General features: G+C 58.1%; 1 protein-coding gene across 2 annotated transcripts; it reads left to right on the top strand.

The window, feature by feature from the left end:
- The first annotated feature begins 2,846 nt into the window (after positions 1-2,846).
- Positions 2,847-20,815, top strand: TOP3B (DNA topoisomerase III beta). 2 transcript variants are annotated; one of them, XM_082667654.1, is made up of 19 exons: positions 2,887-2,910; positions 3,595-3,760; positions 6,935-7,112; positions 8,167-8,298; positions 9,343-9,449; positions 9,982-10,056; positions 11,177-11,373; positions 11,760-11,916; positions 12,648-12,761; positions 14,154-14,244; positions 14,946-15,100; positions 15,205-15,310; positions 15,977-16,123; positions 16,205-16,378; positions 17,802-17,930; positions 18,328-18,477; positions 18,826-18,926; positions 19,426-19,627; positions 20,273-20,815. In XM_082667654.1, the coding sequence occupies exons 3-19, from the start codon at positions 7,043-7,045 to the stop codon at positions 20,749-20,751; spliced, it is 2,586 nt and encodes an 861-aa protein (XP_082523780.1). In that variant the 5' UTR covers positions 2,887-2,910; positions 3,595-3,760; positions 6,935-7,042; the 3' UTR covers positions 20,752-20,815. The 2 variants fall into 2 exon arrangements, with proteins under 2 accessions (XP_082523781.1, XP_082523780.1); XM_082667655.1 differs by lacking the exon at positions 3,595-3,760 and having other exon boundaries at positions 2,847-2,910.
- The last annotated feature ends 250 nt before the right edge of the window (positions 20,816-21,065 follow it).

The following is a 21,065-nucleotide window of genomic DNA, read 5'->3' on the forward strand; positions in this document are numbered from 1 at the left end:
TGGGTTCCAGCCCTGGTCTGGGAAGATCCCATATGCTGCAGCACAACTAAGCTCATGGGCCACAACTACTGAGCCTGGGCTCTAGAGCCTGCTAGCCACAACTACTGAGCCCGTGTACCACAACTACTGAAGCCTGAGCACGTAAAGCCTGTGCTCCACAACAAGAGAAGTCACCGCAATGAGAAGCCCATGCATCACAACAAAGATTAGCCCCCGCCGGCCGCAACTAGGGAAAGCACGCATGCAGCAACGAAGACTCAATGCAGCCAAAAATAAGTAAGTAAATAAATAAACGAAAAATATTTTTTAAAAAAAGAAACAGAATCTCTAAATTTTTCAGTTTTCCCCCCAAGAAAGCCCCATGTCTAGATGGCTTCCCTATGAATTTCCCTAAGCATTTAAAGCCCTAGCACTAGCCCTACTGAGGCCCCACTGCTAGAGGTGAGCAGCCCAGCTCACCTGCTCCCCCCAGTGAAGAGGGGAGGTCCTCTCTGTGCAGATCAGCTCCCCTCCTTAGCGCCGGGCGCAGCCTCCTTGCGTTCTGTCAAGATGGCCCCGCGAAGGGTGGCCTGGGCAGGCAATGGAAGGCAGCGCTGGGCCCCTGGGGCACTGAGCACCGGGAGGCAGGAGCTGGTGCCCCTGTGCAACGGCCTCCGCATCTCTCAGGGACGTGCCCACAGCGCCCCCTTATGCTTACGAAAAGGTATTACAGGCACTGCCTGCTGACTCCAGCCCTCCCTGACCCTGAATACACACACACACATACACACACACACACACACACACACACACACACACACACGGCAAATTCAACCCTTAACAGCAGCGTTTAGGAGAGAGTACCTGTTAGAATGTTCCTTGTCGGAGGGATAAACTAGGAGTTTGGGATTAACATATATACACTACTATATATAAAATAGATAAATGACAAGGACCTACTGCATAGCACAGGGGACTATATTCAGTATCTTGTAATAACCTAAAATGGAAAAGAATCTGAAAACGAATATATATAGGTCCAGCCAAACTGACTTCCAAGTATAAAAGTCACAGTGGTTTATGGTATATCAATATGCCATAGTTAGCCACGAAGGCAGACATGCACGTGGAGCTGACATAAGATCTGAGCACAAGAAACAGGAAGATGCCTTCTGGGATTCAGCTGCCTAGTTTTGCAACTTGGCTCTGTCATTTACACCTGTGTGACCTGTTTCCTCATAAAATCAAGATAATAACAATATCTAGTCCCTAATGTTGCAATGAGAATCAAATGCGTTAAAAATAGAGATGTGCCTAGAACAGAGTAAGCATGGGGTGGTGTTGACTTTTTTTTTTTTTTTGACCGCACTGTGATCCTAGTTCCCCCACCAGGGATCAAACCTGCGCTGCCCACATTGGAAGCACAGAGTCTTAACTACTGGACTGCCAGGGAAGTCCTGGTGTAGACTATTAACAGAACTATGAAGATCATGGTCCAGCCTGTGCCAAATCAGAGAGAAGAGAGAGCCAGGAGCTCTCAGCCATATCATCCACCAAACCCAGTACCCATGCATAAGTAAGGAGGGTCTAAGGGTCCCTCTGACTCTGAGTCATTTGTCCACGTAAAGGTCACCCGGACAGCCTGACGGCAGCTCCCTGGGAGATCTGTGGGGAAGACTCAGCTGCAGGGCTGCCCAGGCACAAAGCACAGGCCAGCTGCAGTTTCTCAGCGCTGATGGAGACCCTCAGGCTTCCAGAGCCGACCACTCAGCCGACCACTCGGCCCTAGCACGTGGGGGCCACACAGCCCCCTGTGGGTCCAGGCCTCAAGTCCTTCCCCCTGCTCTGCAGAATGAACCCCTGCACTGGGTTAAATGATGGAGCTCTGGTTTTGCCTCTCTGCCAGCTGGTGGCACCCGGGATCCAACATTAGCCCTGGACTCCTTAAGTGGGGGCTGTGTGGAGACAGACTGTAAGGTGGCAGGGTGGGGGCCAGGAGAGAGATGGATCAGGATGATGGCAGCCAAGGCAGGGATGATTGATAGGATCTCAAATATATTTTGAACATAGTGATAGATAACGGGTGAGAAAAAGAGAGGAATCCAGGATGCCTGCAGGCACTGGGCTTGAGCAACCAGGACGATGGAGTTGCCATTTTGGAGATGGAGAACCTGCCAAGGAATGGGTTTGCACCAGGAGTTCTTTTTTGAAAGTGAAATCTCACTGTGACTCAACTTTTTGGCATTTCTTAATCTTAATTTGACTGTAGAATTTTCCTTTTTCCAGACTATAAGGGCTAGTCTTCCAATAAAGGCAAGTTGGGGGAAATGTCTAAGGTAGCAAAGGAATTGTGTGCACGGTATTATTTAAAAGATATTAAAATAAAGCCACAAAAATTATTTTAAACCTTCCATAAACCTATTGCTGTAACACAAAAAATTACTTTTATTTTCCAATTCATCTTCCAGATATGTTTTACATAGTTCATTCACTCATTCCACAAATGTTTATAGCATTGAAAGAAGCCTGCTATACACGCATCTGTAGTTTTTAGTTTTTAGTTTAGTTATTAGCAGTATATATGTTTTCATGCTTAACATCCAGTTTTCATCTTTGTAGGTAATTATTATTGCCTCCCCGCGGCGAGGAAGAACGGGGTGGAGCGCTTGGGGACCCCGGCCAGGGTGGGGTTTGGGGACCTCTGCGGACCCAGGCGGGGAGGGCTTGGGTGGGGTTTGGGGACCCGTGTGGACCCCGCGTGCTAGGGCCGACTGGAGGACGTGCCCCGGAACGCGCGAGCCTCGGAACCTGTGGACGCGGGCGTGCGGCGCCGGAGGGCAGAGGGGGACGCCGTCCGCAGACGGACCCGGAAGCAGGTTGCCTCCGGCCGCCGGGAGCAGGAGGCGGAGCGGAACGGAACCCGGGACGCGGGTGAGCGACGAACGGCGAGCAGCGGGCGGAGGGCGGCTCGGGGTATGGGCCGAGCCCCGCCGCTGGGAGCTGGTCCCCGCCGGGCTCTGCATTCTCGGCGCCTCCTACCGGGCCAGTGGGTTCGGGGAGTGACCGGAGGGAGCAGGCGCTGCGGCTGGAGCCCCTCCGCGCCGAGTCCCCCGCAGCCCCCCAAGGCGGGGTCCGCGTCGCAGGCGGGGACAGAGGCCGCGCCGCGTCGGGCAGGGTCGGGGTCCAGGCGTCGCCCGCCGCCCCCCGCCCGGTCCGGTCTGGAGGGCGCCGGGGTGTGTTTCTCTGAGTAGTTGGTGTAGACGCGGGGGGTGGGGTGCGGAGGGCACTTTTGTGGACAAATTAGCTGGAATCCTGGGAAGTATTTTCTCACAGTGGCCTCGTCTTCCTTCTTTGTCGCTCAGCCTGTGAGAACAGGACGTGAGAAAGTCACCCCAACGCGGGCTTAGTGGCCAGCGAGCCATAGAGTCCCTAGAGACTTGCCAAAGATCACTGACACTAGTCTGTATTGTTCTGAACCTCAGTCTACTCATAGTTTAAAAAGTTACAGCATAGGCTTCGTAGGGTTGCTAGAAAGATTAAACAAAGTAGCGTTTACAGCTGTAGCGTGCCTGCAAGGGAGGAGCTTAAGAAAGGGTTCTTTCCCTGACTCCATAGGTGTTTGCTAAAGTCACTAAGGTGGGAAATCCTAGGCCTGTAAATGCCGTGCGGACCACTGCTAGGCCTCCACTCCCAAGCTGAATCCACCTGTGCATAAGACACTGACATGGAAGGACTTTATCCACTGTGTCTCCCAAGGACACATACCATTGTGGTATTGCTGGTGAGTTGACAGGCTAACCTCTACTCTCCTTGACTTTCAGCCCTCTTAATTACAGCCCTAATTTGGGGTGTTTGCTGTCAACATCCTCTTAGCACTTGCTAATCTCCCTTTTTGAAATAAGGGGACAAACTTCAGGCTCGGAGCTTTGGCAGGCAACAAGATCAAACTTGACAGACCATGTAGGTTACTGGAAAGAATCTAGTTCTGGTTATTGATTATAGGCTTTCAGCTCCTAAGAGGCTATGAAATTTCCCTTTTTTATATATTTAAGCTTTTTCTTCAAGGCAGAAACTTAAGTGAATAATAATGTTGGTAAGGCAGAGGTATTAAGATGATGTATAAATGAAGTTTGCAAGCCACTGCTCTCAGCTTCTGTTCTCATTGGCTTCCATTTTGAAATTGGAGATGTGCCTTAATGGAAAAATAGGGAGGCCCCAAGATTATCACAGGCAGTTAAGACTGCCAAAATCTTTTAAAAGGTGGAACCTGGTGCAGTTCAAAAAGAAAAAAGAAAAAAAAAAAAGTACCTGGCTGGAAGTAAGGAAGCATGAGTTTCAGCCCCAACTTGGTAAATTTCCCAGCTTACCTTTGGCAAATCGCTTTCTCTGGGTCTTAGTTCTCTCTTGTGATGGTTGTACTGGATCATCACCAAGACTCCTTCCCCCAGGATTCCATGATTCCATGATTCCATATCCTTAAAGAAAGTGATTTTTTCCCCCTAATAAAGCAGTGGTACTCAGGAGGTTACAAAGTACTCATGCAGTAGTGGAGTATAAACTGTTAAACCAGAAGCCCTGTTTCTTTAGAGCCAGAGCTGCTGGAGACAGGCCACATATCAACTGTGGAATAGCAACTACACAGTGACAGGTGGACAGGTGCTCTGAAATTGGGACTGATGCTGATGTGACTTTTGTGACTGTCCAGTTGTATCCCTTGTCCTGGATAAATGAGGTAATCCCTTTGAAGATGCTAGGGCAAAATGTTTGTCTCTAAAGGGATCTTTACAGAAGAATACGTTAATTATTTACTGGAAGAGTATTTAGGATCCTTAGGTATGAAGGGGAGTAGTGAAGATGTAAAACTTCCAGAAACACCATGGAAAAAAGAACACTGAGGGGCTTCCCTGGTGGCGCAGTGGTTAGGAATCCATCTCCAATGCAGGGGATACCGGTTCGAGCCCTGGTCCGGGAAGTTCCCACATGCCGCGAAGCAACTAAGCCCAAGCGCCGCAACTACTGAGCCTGCGCTGTAGAGCCCGCGAGCCACAACTGCTGAAGCCCACGCACCTAGAGTCCATGCTCCATGACAGAAGCCACCGCAGTGAGAAGCCCACGCACCGCAACAAAGAGTAGCCCCCGCTCACTGCAACTAGAGAGAGCCTGCACGCAGCAACGAAGACCCAACGCAGCCAAAAATAAATTTTTTTAAAAAAAGAAGAAAGAACATTGGATAGGTGAAATGTTTGCAATACTCTTACAGATTTAAAGTCAGTTTTTCAATTTTAGACATCAAAGAAAGTATTTTTATTATTCACTTTGCAGTTAAAATTGCTCTTTTATTTATTCAGTCAGTATTTGCTCATCGTCTGTTACTTGTCATTAGAGTAACAGCCCTGTCCTCTTGGAGTTTACGTACGTTCTAGGAACTGTGAGACGAAAAAATAAATACGTAGCTGGAGAGGCTCTCGGGTATAGTGGTCGGTGCTGTAGGGAAGCAAAGCAGGGCTGCCGCCCCCCCCCCCCAGGATGCTCACAGAGGCTGGACAGGATGAGGGCTGTGCATGTGTGTTTAAGTCCTGCCGCTTGATCTCTGGTCTTCCCGACCCTACAATTCCTGACGTGGGGCAGCACAGCACCTCCACCGAGGGCACTGGCAGGACAATTACACCATAATTGCTGGCTGCTCTTGTGACGCAGAAGTGAGAAAACCTAAGGGAACGTTTTAGGATAAGTCCTTCCTACTTTGGAAGGGATGAGAAACTCCCTTTGCTGCCAGTTTCCCCTTCTGGCCTCTGGCTTCTGTGGGTGAGGGAAGGGGAGTCCCTGGGCCGCCTTGAAACTCTGCCCCCGGACACTGCACAGCTCATGCCTGCCCTGTGCCACCCCTGCTCTGCCCCTCATGGCACAGGGCGACACACTGAGCGTGCAGTGGGTGCTCTGTAAATCATGTGGGATCCCTGAGCTCGTCCCTGGATGTGGGGCTGCTATGGCCACACGCTCGTAGTTTTGAGAGATGTCGTCAAGTCGCTCCGGTCAAATTCCACCAGCCACATCCGGGTCTGCCTGCCCCCCAGCCCCATCACCTGCGACCCTTGCTGGTGACATAAGTACAGGCCTGTTCTAGCTGTACTTTGCTTGGGGGAATGTTTTGGACATCAGGTCATACCGTAAAGGGCTAATTTCCTCATTATCTAAACGACTCCTAAAATAAGACAGCAACCCTCTTGGAAAAAATGGGTACAACTATGAATAAACAGCTCACAGAAAAGGATCCATCCTGTCTTTCCCTAAAAGAGGGAGAATCCTTTAAAGAAGAGTTAGTGCCTGAGCCGGGCCTTTGACAGTAGAGCTGCCTTCCCCAGGATCCGTGGAACATTCCAGGCAAACAGATGTATTTTTTTCTTTAGAGAACAATGTCCAATTTAACCGGCCAGACCCTGGCCTGCAAAGTGAGAGGTGGGGCAGGGCAAGTGGGGAGGCAGGGCAAGTGGGGAGGTAGGTCAGGGCCTTTTGCGAAGGGTCTCTCGAGCTCTGCTGGGGGCTGGATCTCCTGGCCAGTGGGTCTCAGCCCAGTCGGGAGTCAGGAGGACATGGGTGCCCAGCCTGGGCATCTGCATTGGGTAAAGTGCCCTGGGCACCCTCATGCTCAGCCCAGGTGAGGATGCCGTCTCAGCCCTGGGGGTACACGATGGCTCCACGGGAGGGGGGCCAGGCCCAAAGGCCCCGAGGGCTTCCTAGCGTGGATCTGGGGACAAAATAAGCCTGGGGTCATGGGGCCACCTCATCTTTTCAAGCAAAGCCGTGGTCCCGATCCGGTTCAGTTGCCCTAGGCAGTTGTCTGTCAGGTGCCTTCAGGTTTCCCTGAGTTTCTTTTTCTTGCCTTGGGTTTGTTTTGTTCTTTAAAGTGAGAGGTTCCACTGGAAGCATCGTTGTTTTCTGCATGTCTTTTCTCTAGGAGTTGGCATGGCAGCAGCGTGACGCTGCCCTAGGTCAGTGTGTGAGCTGTTTCACTGCCATTTCTCTGAGAGCAGAGTGAGGCAGGGTGCTGGCAGCCTGAGACAAGATGAAGACGGTGCTCATGGTGGCTGAGAAGCCGTCCTTGGCCCAGTCCATCGCCAGAATCCTCTCTCGAGGTAGGAGGGCAGCCCCGGCGCGCTCAACGGCTTTGATCTGTGAGCGTGGGCGTTCCTGCTCTGCAGGTCAATCCTTTCTTCTTCCTAAGCAACCCCAGCTCCCTGGAGTCAAGTCTGTTCAGGACAGCAGGTGTGGATGAAGCCCTCGGTCACTTAGTCACTTAGTCCCTGTGGGGTGCGATTACTGCCATGCTGAGCGTGAGCCGGGGCTCCCACAAGGTGCAGGCGCAGCTGGCAGCACATGGCAGGCAGACCACTGGACGAGTGCTGTGCCAGGCAGGGTGGTCGGTCACGAGCAGCAGAAACAAGCCCTGCTAACTTGAGCAGAAAGAGTCCACTGGAAGGACCCCACCCGGCCTAGTCTGCTGAGGCCATGCCGTGGGCATCAGCACCACCGCCCTGTGGACGCCCCGCTGCAGCTGCACCCACGCCCCTCACGCCACTTGATGGTGCCATGAGGCTGAGCCGTGCCCCTGAGACCGCAGGGCACTGGGAAAGAGAACACCTGCCCTTGCCTCACCCTAGCCCCTGGGTGGTTAGTGGGTGCTGGGGACCCAGAGATGGCAGGCGTCCACCTTGACCTCCCCTCAGTCCAGCGGCTGAAGGAAGAGGAGACCCCAGGGCAGCAGGCTGAGAAGTCATCTGAAGGGGAGGGGAGACCCCAGAAGTGCCCGGTCCCCAGAGGCCGAGAAAGTTCAGGGAAAGGGCCATTGTTTGGGAGTGGAGAGGTCACCCTGAAGTTCGATAGTTAGGGGGTCTTTGGGGAACCTCTGAGTAGGGTTTAAAAGGGGCAGAAATCAGATTCAGGAGTGAATACAGAAATGCAGAGAACGACCCAAGAGTGTCTGCTTTTGAGCGTCCAGAGGGGGCGCTCTCGGCCCCCACACACACCCAGCTCTGCGTGTTTCCCCTGAGAGCCGCTAGATCTCTCAGCACCCGGTGACTGCTGCTGCCTGAGGAATGTTGTCACTGACCACTGTGGGGAGGGGACCCCGGCCCTCCAAGAGGCAGCGTCAGGGCCCCAGGTCCCCGCATGGCTGTGCTTCTCCTGCAGGGAGCATGTCCTCACGCAAAGGGCTGAACGGGACATGCTCAGTGCACGAGTACACCGGGACCTTCACTGGCCAGCTGGTCCGCTTCAAGATGACGTCCGTCTGTGGTCATGTGATGACCCTGGACTTCCTGGGTGAGCCCCTGCCCCCCTGCCCACCTTCCATTGCACTGAGGAGCCCTGCCTGGTGCTGCCCAGGGTCCAGTTGGAGCCCAGGGCAGGCTCCGGGCAGAGAGGTTTGTCCAGAACCCATGAGTCCTGAGGCCAGCAGACTGGAGAGCTGACCTGGGGTCCCTGTCCCAGTGGTGCCCCTTGGTCACTGTGTGCCCTGCACCTTCCTGTGCAGAGTGGAGGCAGTGGTCCCCACCTGAGCAGGGGCCTGGCCCGTGTAGGCATTCCACAGAGGGCTGCTGCCCCTCCAAGTGTGACCTTTGTCCCACAGTCAGTCAGTGGTGATTGGAAGGCCAGCATCAGTGACCCAGTGGGGCTGGGTGCAGGGTCGCAGTTGATGTGGGTCCGACCTAGGCTCTGACCCTCGCTGCACCGGAGCTGGGCCTCCGTGCACTTCTGCTTCTCGTGTGTGAAGGATCTGAGATCAGTGCCATCACCTCCCAGGACTGTTTGAGGCCCCAGTGGGGCGGGAGGTGCAGCACTGAGCGCGGGCCGCTCACAGCAGAGCCTTGGCAGTTCTTGCTCCCCTTGCAGCAGGGCATTCGGACCCTGAAGTCAGGGAGCTGGGGCTTGAACTTGGCTGTCTGACCAGCAAGGCCTAGAAGGAAGCCTACCGGCTGGGCGTGTGAGGCCGAACGCCAAGTAGAGAAGTGTGGGGGATGTGCCAGATGGGGGGCCTGAGGACACTGAGGCCCCCCGGGATCCGCTGAGCGCCTATCAGGGGCCGGCCAAGTGCTGGGCGGGGAGAGGGTACAGAAACCTGCTGGGGGAGGAGACAGGGCATGAGTGGCAGTGAGACCACCAGGAGCGGTGCCCCCAGCCACAGAGAACATCCGGGAGCAGCTCCCACGCGCGGCTCAAGTGTGTTGTCGGCTCACATCTCAGGCGAAGGGAGGCCCTGCTCTGGGCAAAGGGTTCTCCGAGCCTCCCCCTCCCCACCCTCCTCCTGGGGTCCAAGTCCCAGGAAGCGTGAAGTGTGATTCGGACATCCAATGCCTGTGTTTGTAGGAAAGTACAACAAGTGGGACAAGGTGGACCCCGCCGAGCTGTTCAGCCAGGCCCCAACGGAGAAGAAGGAGGCCAACCCCAAGCTGAACATGGTGAAGTTCCTGCAGGTGCGTCCTGAGCGTGAGGGAGCACCCTCAGCCCGCCCCCCCCAGGTGCCCTTAGGCCCACTCCTCCCCCACAGTCAGCCTGGGCTCCCCGGCACCCGGGGCAACATCCTGCTTTTAAAATAGTTTGGTGGTGGTGATTTCCTAATTTTAAAACAAATGCATACATGTGATGAAAATTAGAAAATACAAGTAAGTAAAAAAAAAAATTAATTATAATCTCACTATCCAAGACAACTACTGTTAATACTTAGTTATTTCATTTTAGCTTTTTTTTAAATGCAGTTTTGGAGGTTAAGATCACGTGGCATTTATAACTTTTTTGTCCAAAAAACAGCAGTTCTGAAGTAAATTCTTTGCTGAGAGGCTAAGCCAGCCTGACTGTAGCCAACTCCTTGGCTCAGCCTGGGCCCTGCCCCGGGCTCCAGGGCTCAGGGTGATCGGGGGCCGGGCTCTGCTCCGCCAGCCGGGCAGGGGCACCATTGGCAGGCACTGGGGGCCGAGGCAGGTGTGATTCCCCATGTGCTGTGCTCAGGTGGAGGGCAAAGGCTGTGACTACATCGTACTGTGGCTGGACTGCGACAAGGAGGGAGAGAACATCTGCTTCGAGGTGAGGGGGCTGGGGGTCCATACATCGGCCTTCCCGCCGCTGTCATGCCACTCCTGGCACTGATGCTGCCAGGGGAACCATGGCACTGGCTTAAATTCTGGTGATTCTGTAGATATTTTAAGATGCGTGGGCTCTGCCCAGGGGAGGGAGTGTCCCTTTGCCTGAAGGGCACATTGTGAGGAAGCCGCGGCAGGATTTCCTAGATGGAGGACTGCCTGGAGGAGAGGGTGGGTTCTGAGCATCGCACCCTCCCAGCGCCATGCAGGGACCTTCAGCCAGTGCTGCTTGACACCCTTTCACATACCTCCTTCTCCCCCCGCCCCCCAAGCTGTGCCCTCCCGCCTCCCGTCTCCGCCAGCCCCCAGGCGCCCCCCCTCAGACTGGAAGCAGGTGGCAGCTCCCAGGCCTGCCTCCCGCAGGAGCCCCTCAGGCTGGAACACCCCAGCTCTCACCTGGGACCTGGCACCTCAGGAAACTGTTCCCAGACACCCCTCTCCCGACGCCTCCCCTGCAGGGCTGCTTCTCCCCAGGGACCTTTGCGTCTGGGGTGGAGAATGTTGGCAGCTCACAGGCTTTCTCCCCTCAGAAACGGAGCCACTCCCTCCCCATAAGGAAGCTGCATGGCCAGGCTCCAGCGGCGACTCCCCTCCCGCTGCACGGCCTTCACTAACTCTTAGTGAGTCTGGGCTCCAGGCCCCCCAGGTCCCCCACCCTGCTCTAGTCCTGAGATGCACCGGCCCCCACCCCTATCCACTGCGTTTTCGTCTTCTTTTCCCTTCTCTGTCTTTCCTCCAGTCTCTGGAAAGTCTCCCAAATCCCCTCGGCCCTCCCAGCACTCCCTCCTCTAGAAGGTGGGAAAGTGGGTGGATCGGGGTGGACTTGGAGGCTGGGGTCCCTTGTGTCCCCTGCAGTAGTGCCTCCTAGTTTGGGTGTGGAAACCACTGTAGGAAGAGAGGGGGTGGCAGTAGGAAGGGGGTTTGAACACAGCAGTGGACAGAAGGAAAGGAAGCGCATGGCAGGAGGCCCGTGGAGACTGAGGCTCCAGGAGGAGGGGGCAGTGGAGGGGGCCTGGCACCCAGGTGAGGTGAGGTGTGGGCGTTACAGCCGGCCGCCTCCCCAGGTCCTGGATGCGGTGCTGCCTGTCATGAATCAGGCCCACAGTGGCGAGAAGACAGTGTTCCGGGCCCGGTTCAGCTCCATCACAGACACAGACATCTGCACTGCCATGGTCCGCCTGGGTGAGCCCGACCACAACGAGGCACTCTCAGTGGATGCGCGGCAGGAGCTGGACCTGCGCATCGGCTGCGCCTTCACCAGGTGCTGCCCACCCCCTGGCCAGGCCACTGCCTCGCCTGGCTCCCGACCTCCCCACAGGCCTGGTCGGCGACAGGAGATTGTCAGCATTTTTAAATCCCCAAGAAAACTGTCTCTTTAGCTGACGCAGACCACAGAGGTCCCCTCTCGACAAGCAGGGTGGGCAGGTCTTGAGGGGGTGGAGGGGCACGGAATAAAATAGGGCTTCCGGCCAGGGTGAACAGAGCCTCTGCTCTTCCCTTTCCATCTTTTGAGCAGGGAGCAGTTGCCTTGGTCTCCTCCCATACCCGCCAGCCAGCCTCCTGCCCGACTCCCACGGGCAGCTAACGATGGTATTTGAGTGAATGTGTGACCAAAATGTCCTCCTCTCCCCCCAACCCCCTTTATAGGTTTCAGACTAAATACTTCCAGGGGAAATACGGCAACCTAGACAGTTCGCTCATCTCCTTCGGGCCATGCCAGACCCCCACGCTGGGCTTCTGCGTGGAGAGACATGATAAAATCCAGTCCTTCAAACCGGAGACCTACTGGGTGCTGCAGGCCAAGGTTCACTTCCTTTTCCTGTTCATGCTGGGTCTTTCCGGGTTTGGGTATGGATTCTGAGAGCCTCCTTCATCATTGTCATAGTCCCCAGGCCAAGGGCACAGCTGTGGGTGGCTGTCCCACCAGGAAGTGGTTGCGGGTGCCCAGGGAAGGGCCCCCAGCCTTCGTGGAGGCCGCAGGACAAGGCCAGGCCTGGACGCTCTGGCAGCTCAGGGTGAGGTCACCCGCCAGGCCCACAGTTGGGGTGGTCAGGTCCAAGGACTGGACTGAGGGCCACGAGCTGCTGACTTTCGAGCTTCTAAGAAGTCTTGGAACTCCTGCTCCAAGTAAAAAGGAAGGTTTTTGTAAGATTTAGAGCATAATACAGAGCTGCTTCAGTCAACACAGGGCTGGGGTCTCCTAGGTGGGGCCACATCTAGTGCCAGCGGGGCTTAGGGGATGAGAGGTGGGGGCCCCGGCGCTCCCTAAGGACACCTCAGCCTCGGCTTGGGGCTCCCCTCGTGAGGCCGTCTGGCTGATCTCAGCAAGGAGGCCTCGTGTCAGAGCAGCCTCCACTTGGGGAGGGGCTGGGCCTCAACCTGCACACCTGCGACTGTGCACCTGAACAGGTACAGCCGAGAGACTTCAGAGGCAGGGCCCAGGCGAGGACCAGCTCTGTCTGCCCCGATTCTCCCTGCTGGCACTGGCTCACCTGGATGCTTTCTCTCCCGGGCTCTCCTGTTCCCCTCCTGCAGGTGGATGCCGATAAGGACCGATCCCTCCTTTTGGACTGGGACCGAGTGCGTGTGTTCGACCGGGAGATCGCACAGATGTTCCTGAACATGACCAAGCTGGAGAAGGAGGCCCAGGTGGGCTGCTCCACCCACATGAGTCCCATCTGCCTTGGGGGGGGCCTCAGAAGACTCTGCTGACCTAGGCTTATATCTTTCTCTGCCTTTCTGGAACACAGACACTTTTTAGACAGAAGAATGGTTACTCACGACACGCTCCCACTAAGAAACTCCTTCCCAGGCCGTAGCTGCCGTGCACCACGTGCCTGCTCTGAGCCCTCCATGTGCCCTGTGGGCATTACCTCCTTTGGGAGGATTCCACCCATATGTCCCTTTTCTGTGACACCTCAGGCTAGCAACTAGAGGCCCCTACGCACATCAAGAACCCGCCCAGGTCCCACAGCCAGCACGGGCGTCTCTGGGTCATCAGCTTTCGTGGCCTTCATGTGCTACGTTTCTTACTCAGGTTTTCACGAATTGGAAAGCATGGGCTGAGTGGCTGTTAGGAAGAGGTTGATGCCACCTGGCAACTGGCTGGCCGCATGGGTGGGGGCATGTCTGCGGCTGTGGCAGCTTATGCCTTGCAGTCATGACGGCCCCCGTGGTCACTGAGGCTCACCTGGCCTCCTTCAGCCGCCTTCTCTCGTCCTTCCTGAACCTTCCTGGGCATCCCCTTGCTGAGGGCAGTTGACTCAGGCCCCAGAGCTTCACCTAAAGCTGCCCCGTGCTTCTGCCCGCAGTGGCCACCCCGTCTGAGTGCCCCCTCCCCCTGTCCGTGATCCAAGCTGCCCCTGCTGCACAGACACCACTTGGCCTCAGTGTTAGCCCCACATCTGTCCGGAATTCAGGGGGCACGGCCCTGGCCAGGTCCACGTGAGGTTGGCAGGGGCGAGGGGTGGCGGTTGAGAGGTTTGGATTGTTTTTGCCACAAAGTGGTCACTCTTCTGACAGTTGCTCAGCCCAGAGGCTGACGGTGGTTACTCACCACCGTTTTCCTTAAAGTGCATGGTATTCACCAAGTTCCAAAGTGGTTACCTACTTTTAGAAGTTAGGAGATTTCACATAAAAAATCCCAATTTTCAGCTTCTCCTCTCAAATTGGCAGGTGTAGCAACACTAGTGGGTGTAGTGAGGGGTAAGCAGCTGCCCCGGCGACAAGCCCTCACCCCACGGCCCCCGGGCCCCCCGCCAGCCCCGCAGCCTGGCAGACGCTGGCTCCTGTTGGGTTTCAAACATGCAGCCCTTTCTCCTGACTCTTCCCCCTTTTCTCCAGGTTTTCTGTTTCCCTGGAAAAGAATTTTCTTTCATTTTTCCTTTCTGGGCCTGAACAAATGTTCATTCAAGTCCTGAGTCCGCTGTGAAGAGAACTGGAGAAGCTGGGAGGGTAAAAGAGTCTAGACCCTTGGCCACATGTCCTGAGTCTGTCATGGCGTCTCCCTGCACCCATGCATGAATCTATTCTGTCCCCCAGGTGGAGGCCATGAGCAGGAAGGAGAAGGCCAAGCAGAGGCCACTGGCCTTGAACACCGTGGAGATGCTGCGTGTGGCCAGCTCTTCCCTGGGTGAGTGTGGACGTTGCCTCAAAGCCCCCAGGAGACTTCTTGAGGCAGGCACATGGCGTCTTGACAGTAGCGATTGTGATGATGGCTGCTACCTGAGGGGGACAGCTGCAGTGGCGTCCCTGGTGCAGGGAGAGGCCAGGTGTGGGTGGGGCACTCGACAGGTGTGACAGCTGTGACATGGCCCTGAGCCTCGTTTCTACCATAGCGAGAAGGTTGTGCTAGAAGGTTGGTCTGGAGCTGGCAGCCTCCAGGCATTGGTGGCCCCTCTGCAGCCTCAGGAAACCGTGGGCACCATCCTCTCAGGGCAGAATCTCCAGGGATGCTCGAGGGGCAGCGATGACATGGAGTGACCGCTCGCTGAGGCCAGCTTCTGCAGGTTGGGGAGGAGCAGGAGCATGAACCCCATCAGTGCCCTGCAGCGCTGTGAGCGCAGATGCGCCTGGGGGCTCAGGACGGAGGGCGCATGTGGACCATAGGGCGTGGGTGTGACCCCAGGCTGAGTAGGACACAGGCGCTCTGAAGGCCACGTTCAGCAGTATGGCTGCCAGCGTCTCGAGGATGACCCCTGGTGTCCCTGCCCTGGTGGGGGAGCTTGGCCTTGGATCAGGCCGTGTGGCCCCCACCTCCCAGGAGCCTGGGCACCTGGCCCAGGGGTGCCTGCTCTCCTGGCGTCCGGGCTGCTGAGCCTGCTTGTCCGGCAGGGATGGGCCCACAGCACGCCATGCAGACCGCAGAGCGCCTCTACACGCAGGGCTACATCAGCTACCCGCGCACCGAGACCACCCACTACCCCGAGAGCTTCGACCTGAAGGGGCCTCTGCGGCAACAGGCCAACCACCCCTACTGGGCTGACACGGTGAGGCCAGGACCCCACGGGCCAGGCCAGGATGGGCAGCCACTCCTCCCATGTGGGTTGGCAGCCTTGCTCAGCTCATGCCTTGCTCCGGGCTTTCCTCTCAGGTGAAGCGGCTGTTAGCGGAAGGTATCAACCGCCCACGGAAAGGCCACGACGCTGGCGACCATCCCCCCATTACCCCCATGAAGTCTGCCACGGAGGCTGAATTAGGTATGGGGGCTCCCCTCAGAAGTTTGCGCATGCGCGAACACACGCATGCACGTGCGTGCGCTTCAAGCTTCCCAGGAGGGCCGGGTGAGGAGCTTTGGCTACATGGCACCTTTGGACGGGGTCAGGCCCCATCAGCAGTGTGGGCCCCCACTGGCCCCGGCTGCAGTGAAGGGGCCACCTGAAGGTTGTGCTCTGTCGCCATGGATGGGACAGGAGTGAAGTGGTGGCAGCAGGTGTGTGATGTGCGGGCAGGCGCTGGAGCAGGCCAGGCAGGAGACAACAGATGGAGTGGGATGAGACCGGGGCAGGGTGACAGGCTCAGCCATGGGGTGTCCTTACTTCCCACCCTCGAGGCCCTGCTGGTGGCCTGCGTGCTGGGAGAAGGCAGGAGAGGGAGACAGGAGCCCCTGTGCACAGCCCCAGTCTGAAGCGATGGTGGCAGGTCACTTATGGGGTAGGTTGGGCCCTGAAGCGCAGTCCCACCCAGAAGCAGAGCCTGAAAGAGCCACCGAGGCCTGGAGATGCTTGCAGTCCTTCTTGTGTGTCCCCTCCCCCTTCGAGGGCTTAGAGCAGGCCAGCCCTGGCGCCCACACCCTGCTGCTGGAGCACGAGTGCTGGGGCTGCTTCGAGCCAGAGCCCAGCACTGAGCAGCCGCGCCTTTTGCAGGCGGCGAGGCCTGGCGGCTGTACGAGTACATCACCAGGCACTTCATCGCCACAGTCAGCCATGACTGCAAGTACCTGCAGAGCACCATCTCCTTCCGGATCGGGCCTGAGCGCTTCACTTGCACAGGCAAGACCGTCATCTCCCCAGGTAGGTGGAGCCAGGCAGGCGCCTCTCCCACCTCCGCGGACATGGCCACCGGCCCTGAGTGTCGGCGCTCGGTCTCCACAGGTTTCACAGAGATCATGCCTTGGCAGAGTGTGCCCCTGGAGGAGAACCTGCCCACCTGCCAGAGGGGCGACACCTTCGCCGTGGCTGAGGTCAAGATGCTGGAGAAGCAGACGAGCCCCCCTGACTACCTGACGGAGGCTGAGCTCATCACGCTCATGGAGAAGCACGGCATCGGTGGGTCCGGGCCCAGGGCTCCCATCCCAGGGCTGGGGCCCAGTGTGGCCAGCTGAGCCTGCAGGGTGGCCGCGGGCAGGCCCTCGCCAGGGCCTCCACCTCAGGACCTGGCCTTGCCTATAAAGGCCAACACGCACCCTTACAGGCACTAACTACCACCCCCAGAACTGAGTGTTGGCCCAGGTTGCCAGTGACTCACCCACAGGGAGGACACAAAACTCAGAACAAATTCACAAGGCGACAGGAAAGCCAAGTTCCCACGGCACTCCTTCCCTGCAAGGGGAGTGGACATGCCCCACCCGGGGAGCTTTGAGCTCAAAAGTGGGGTCGCTGATGCACATGTCTCACGGGCGAGGGTCTCTCCCAGTCCCCAGGCCCAGGGCTGTGACCTGAGGCCTCACACCCCGGGGGATGGCCTTGTGCCAGTGCCACCTCCCCAGGTGGTGCTTGCTCCGAGAGGCTCTGCCTGTTCCCTGATGGGCTGCCCAGCTCACCGGGCCCCTCACGGTTGACAGGCTTTGGAGGGCTGTAGGACAACCAGGCCACGGTATCTGGACTCTGTTCCATCACTAACAGTCCCGCGGGTGCCTTGCCAGGGAGCCTCTTACCTGTGCCCGGGGTCCTGGTGACAGTGGTGGCCTTACCAGGAGAGCTGGGCTGCTGCTTCCAGGGGCCTGGGTGCCTGCAGTGGGTCCTGGTGGTCCTCAGCCTGCTGCGGGTGTGGGCGCCGCTCACCCAGCACCCTCTGCGCCTTCTTGTTGACGGGACGTCCGTGGCTTCTCGTGGCCACACACTAGACAGTGTCACGGACCTCCCGACAGCAGTTAAGGGCGGCCCTGTTGACCAGGGGCCTCGGGGCTGTGGCCCGAGTGCAGGAGGTGCCGCGGGAGTGTACGGTGCAGCACTGCAGAGCCACATGGGGCTCAGAGCCTGGCCCACCTCATCCCGCCAGCCATGGACCTCGGGGAGCAGTACAGGCAGCATCTGGCAGTGCCAGACAACCTAGATGTCTTTGGGGCAGGTGCACCCTGCAACTGGGAGCCTGCCCTGGGGACTGATCACGAGGGACCGGGAGCCAGCAAGTGGGCAAACCTGGGCAGGTTTTGGAGGGACAATTTGTCAGGGAGGCTCCTCTGCATTTGGGGGGCTGGGGCCTTGGTTCTGGAAAGGTGTGGGTGCCACAAGGTCAAGACAGGGAGAGGCCAAGGAGGGCACGTTTCCAGATGTGAGGGGCAGACCGAGCTCTGTGACTTTGGCGGAGTTCCTTAGTCTCTCTGAGCTGGGAACATCGACGCTGGGTTCACAGGACAGCTCAGAAAAGGCCTGTGGTGTGGTGCCCAGGGGCAGGGCTGAGAACCGGGGGCCACAAGGCAGGCGGGGGTGAAGGGGGAGCCAAGTCTGACAGGGCCCTGCTGTGTCTCAGGGACGGATGCCAGCATCCCCGTACACATCAACAACATCTGCCAGCGTAACTACGTGGTCGTGGAGAGTGGGCGCCGACTCAAGCCCACCAACCTTGGTATTGTACTGGTGCACGGCTATTACAAGATTGGTGAGTCCAGCTGCCAGGCGCCTCCCCTCACAGACCCGGCCCTGCAGTGAGCCCGCAACTCCCACCACAAGGAGGCCACTCCGGCCACTCCTAGGACCTGCCGTAGCAGGGCTGATGGACACATGGGTGTGTGTCAGGGTCCAAAAGGGGGACGTGGGCTCTTCCCTGCAGACTGGGCCCTGGGGTCCTTGCTGCAGTGCCGTCTGTCTGTCCTGAGGAGTCCTGAGGGGCCCATGGGAGATGGAGTACAGACCCCACCCAAGCAGCTTCATCCTGTCACGCTGTCCTGGAGATGGGGTGTCCTGGCCACTCCACACGGGATGCCGGGGGAGATCACAGGTGGAGGCAGCCCTGGCCCCGTGGCATGAGGGCTCACAGTGCGTCCCCTACTCCGCAGATGCGGAGCTAGTGCTCCCCACCATTCGCAGTGCAGTAGAGAAGCAGCTGAACCTGATCGCCCAGGGTAAAGCCGACTACCGCCAGGTCCTGGGCCACACCCTGGACGTCTTCAAGAGGAAGTTCCACTACTTCGTGGACTCCATTGCGGGTGAGGCCCGCCTCTCCCCTGCTCGCCGGCCAGAGGACCCTGGTCAGGGCTGCCGCCTCCAGCAGCGATACCAGCTCCCAGATCCAGGCTCTGGGCTCCAGGCCATTGTCGGGATTACAGAGCGAGTGCAGTGACAGCACATGCAGCACACTCGGCTCGTGTGACAAACAGGGCTGCCGCTTGCCGCTCAGTTACTGACGCAAAGACCCCCACCCTCAGGGGTGGCCGTATTTACCCTCAGACTCTTGGCCCCGTGCGGTAGCTCCCTCAAGCCTGCCCGGTATACCGGCTGTCGTGGAGGTGGGCACCCCGGGGTCGGGGTGTGAGTCCCGCCCTGCTCACTTTCAGGCATGGATGAGCTGATGGAGGTGTCCTTCTCGCCCCTGGCGGCCACCGGCAAGCCCCTTTCCCGCTGTGGGAAGTGCCACCGGTTCATGAAGTACATCCAGGTAGGGGAGGAGGGGCCGGGACACACGGGGCAGGTGTGCACAGATGGGCGGTCTTGCCACCCCGCGGGCCTTGCTCCAGCTGCTTTCACACGGAGTGACGTGGGGGGCCTGGGCAGCTTTGCCAACAAACCCCCACCGCTGCCCCCAGCAGCACGTAAGCCATTAGGCCACTGAAACACGCACTGTCCATGTTCTCTTGACAACATGTTCCTTGCTGTCACGGATACTTCCTGTGCAGGGATTTTAGCACCTTTGTGTACGTGTGGAGCAAGTGTTCTGAGATTCAGTGACCAGGGATCCTCGCCCGAGAGGTCCTGGTGATCCTCCATGCTATGTGCTACCTACACGTTATGCGTTAGCATCACGCACTGTGTTACGTTATAGGTGTTACACGTTATGTTTTACATGTTCCGTATCCTATGTCTCAGGGAGAATGAGGGTGGGCAGGAGGGTCAGCAGCCCCAGCAAACCTGTGACCACCCCCCCGACTTTGCCACAGGCCAAGCCAAGCCGCCTGCACTGCTCCCACTGCGATGAGACCTACACCCTCCCCCAGAATGGCACCATCAAGCTCTACAAGGAGCTCCGGTGCCCGCTGGACGACTTCGAGCTGGTTCTGTGGTCATCAGGCTCGCGGGGCAAGAGCTACCCGCTGTGCCCATATTGCTCCAACCACCCACCCTTCCGAGACATGAAGAAAGGTGAGCTGTTCCCTCCCTAGACAGCTCGCCTGTCCCCCGGGCACCTGTGGTCCCTCCTTAGCACCAGCCCTGCTCATGCCATGCTGGACTCTGAGGGGACCCCGCGCCTACCATTCCTGAGCTCCCTGCACAGGGCCCCAAGGACCCAGGTGTGCTCGGGCACTGCTCAGGGCCCAGCCGGCCAGTCTGCCGCTCTCTGCCTAGTCGCGATTGGATGGTTGACCGTAGTCAGATCACTTGTGATCTGGGCAGTGGGCATGCTCCTGGGCTGGGGGGAGTGAGAGGATGCAGTGGGAGGAGGCTGCCCCCAGCAAGGGGTAAGCCCTCAGTCACCACCTTTCTCAGGGAGACCCATCCCTGCCCTCCAGCAGCTTACAGGGCAGCAGATGGCCCCACCTGGGCCACGGGGAGCAAAGTAAAGCGGGGATGGACTTGGCTGGAGGCCGTCCGGAAGCTGTCTGGAAACCTCAGAGTAGGGGGACGTCAAAGGTCAAGGAGGTCTCAGAGAAGTAGAGCCCAGGACCAGCATGCACAGGGCGAGAGGAGCGCAATCTGCTGGGATGAGGGTTGGGGTGGAGGTCCCGAGGGTGGGTGGGCGGGCAGGTGGGTGTGCATAATGGTACCCCCCCGCACTCCCCCCCCCAGGCACAGGCTGCAACGAGTGTACACACCCCACCTGCCAGCACTCGCTGAGCATGCTGGGCATTGGCCAGTGCGTGGAGTGCGAGAGCGGTGTGCTGGTGCTCGACCCCACCTCAGGCCCCAAGTGGCGGGTGGCCTGCAACAGGTGCAATGTGGTGGCGCACTGCTTCGAGAATGCCCACCGCGTGCGTGTGTCTGCCGACACCTGCGGCACCTGCGAGGCTGCACTGCTGGACGTCGACTTCAACAAGGCCAGGTCCCCACTGCCGGGTGACGGCACGCAGCACACGGGCTGCGTCTTCTGCGACCCTGTCTTCCAGGAGCTGGTGGAGCTGAAGCACGCAGCCTCCTGCCACCCCATGCACCGCGGGCCTGGGAGGAGGCAGGGCCGGGGCCGGGGCCGGGGCCGGAGGCCAGCGGGGAAGCCAGGCACCAGGAGACCCAAGGACAAGATGTCGGCCCTGGCCGCCTACTTCGTGTGACGGCCCTGCCCAGGCTCTGCATGGCGTCCTCTGGGTTACAGAAATCATTAAACACATTGTCTTCTCCAGAACGAGCAGCTCGCGGGACCTTGCCTGCTGTCAGAGGGTTGTGCCCGTCCCTCATTGGCCCTCCGGCCCCGTCCGCTCGCCTCTCCCTCGTCCTGCACACGCCCCCTTAGTGTCCGCTCTGCCCGCGTCCTGCAGGGAGGCCACCACACACGGAACGGGGAGCAGACCCAGTCCGAGGCTCCTGTCACGTTCTAGTGCATGTGAGACACGGCACAGTAACTGTGTGCATGCCTTGGGGGTAGCCC

Source organism: Grampus griseus, assembly GCF_964374135.1.
Source record: "Grampus griseus genome assembly, chromosome: 12".
Classification (NCBI taxonomy): domain Eukaryota; kingdom Metazoa; phylum Chordata; class Mammalia; order Artiodactyla; family Delphinidae; genus Grampus; species Grampus griseus.

What these genes read in the sequence shown, in the direction of transcription:
- TOP3B (XM_082667655.1), top strand. Translation starts at nt 7,043, where the DNA reads ATGAAGACGGTGCTCATGGTGGCTGAGAAGCCGTCCTTGGCCCAGTCC. An exon ending in ACATGGTGAAGTTCCTGCAG is followed by an intron (nt 9,450 to 9,981) that starts GTGCGTCCTGAG and finishes TGCTGTGCTCAG; the next exon opens with GTGGAGGGCAAAGGCTGTGA. An exon ending in TGTGGCCAGCTCTTCCCTGG is followed by an intron (nt 14,245 to 14,945) that starts GTGAGTGTGGAC and finishes CTTGTCCGGCAG; the next exon opens with GGATGGGCCCACAGCACGCC.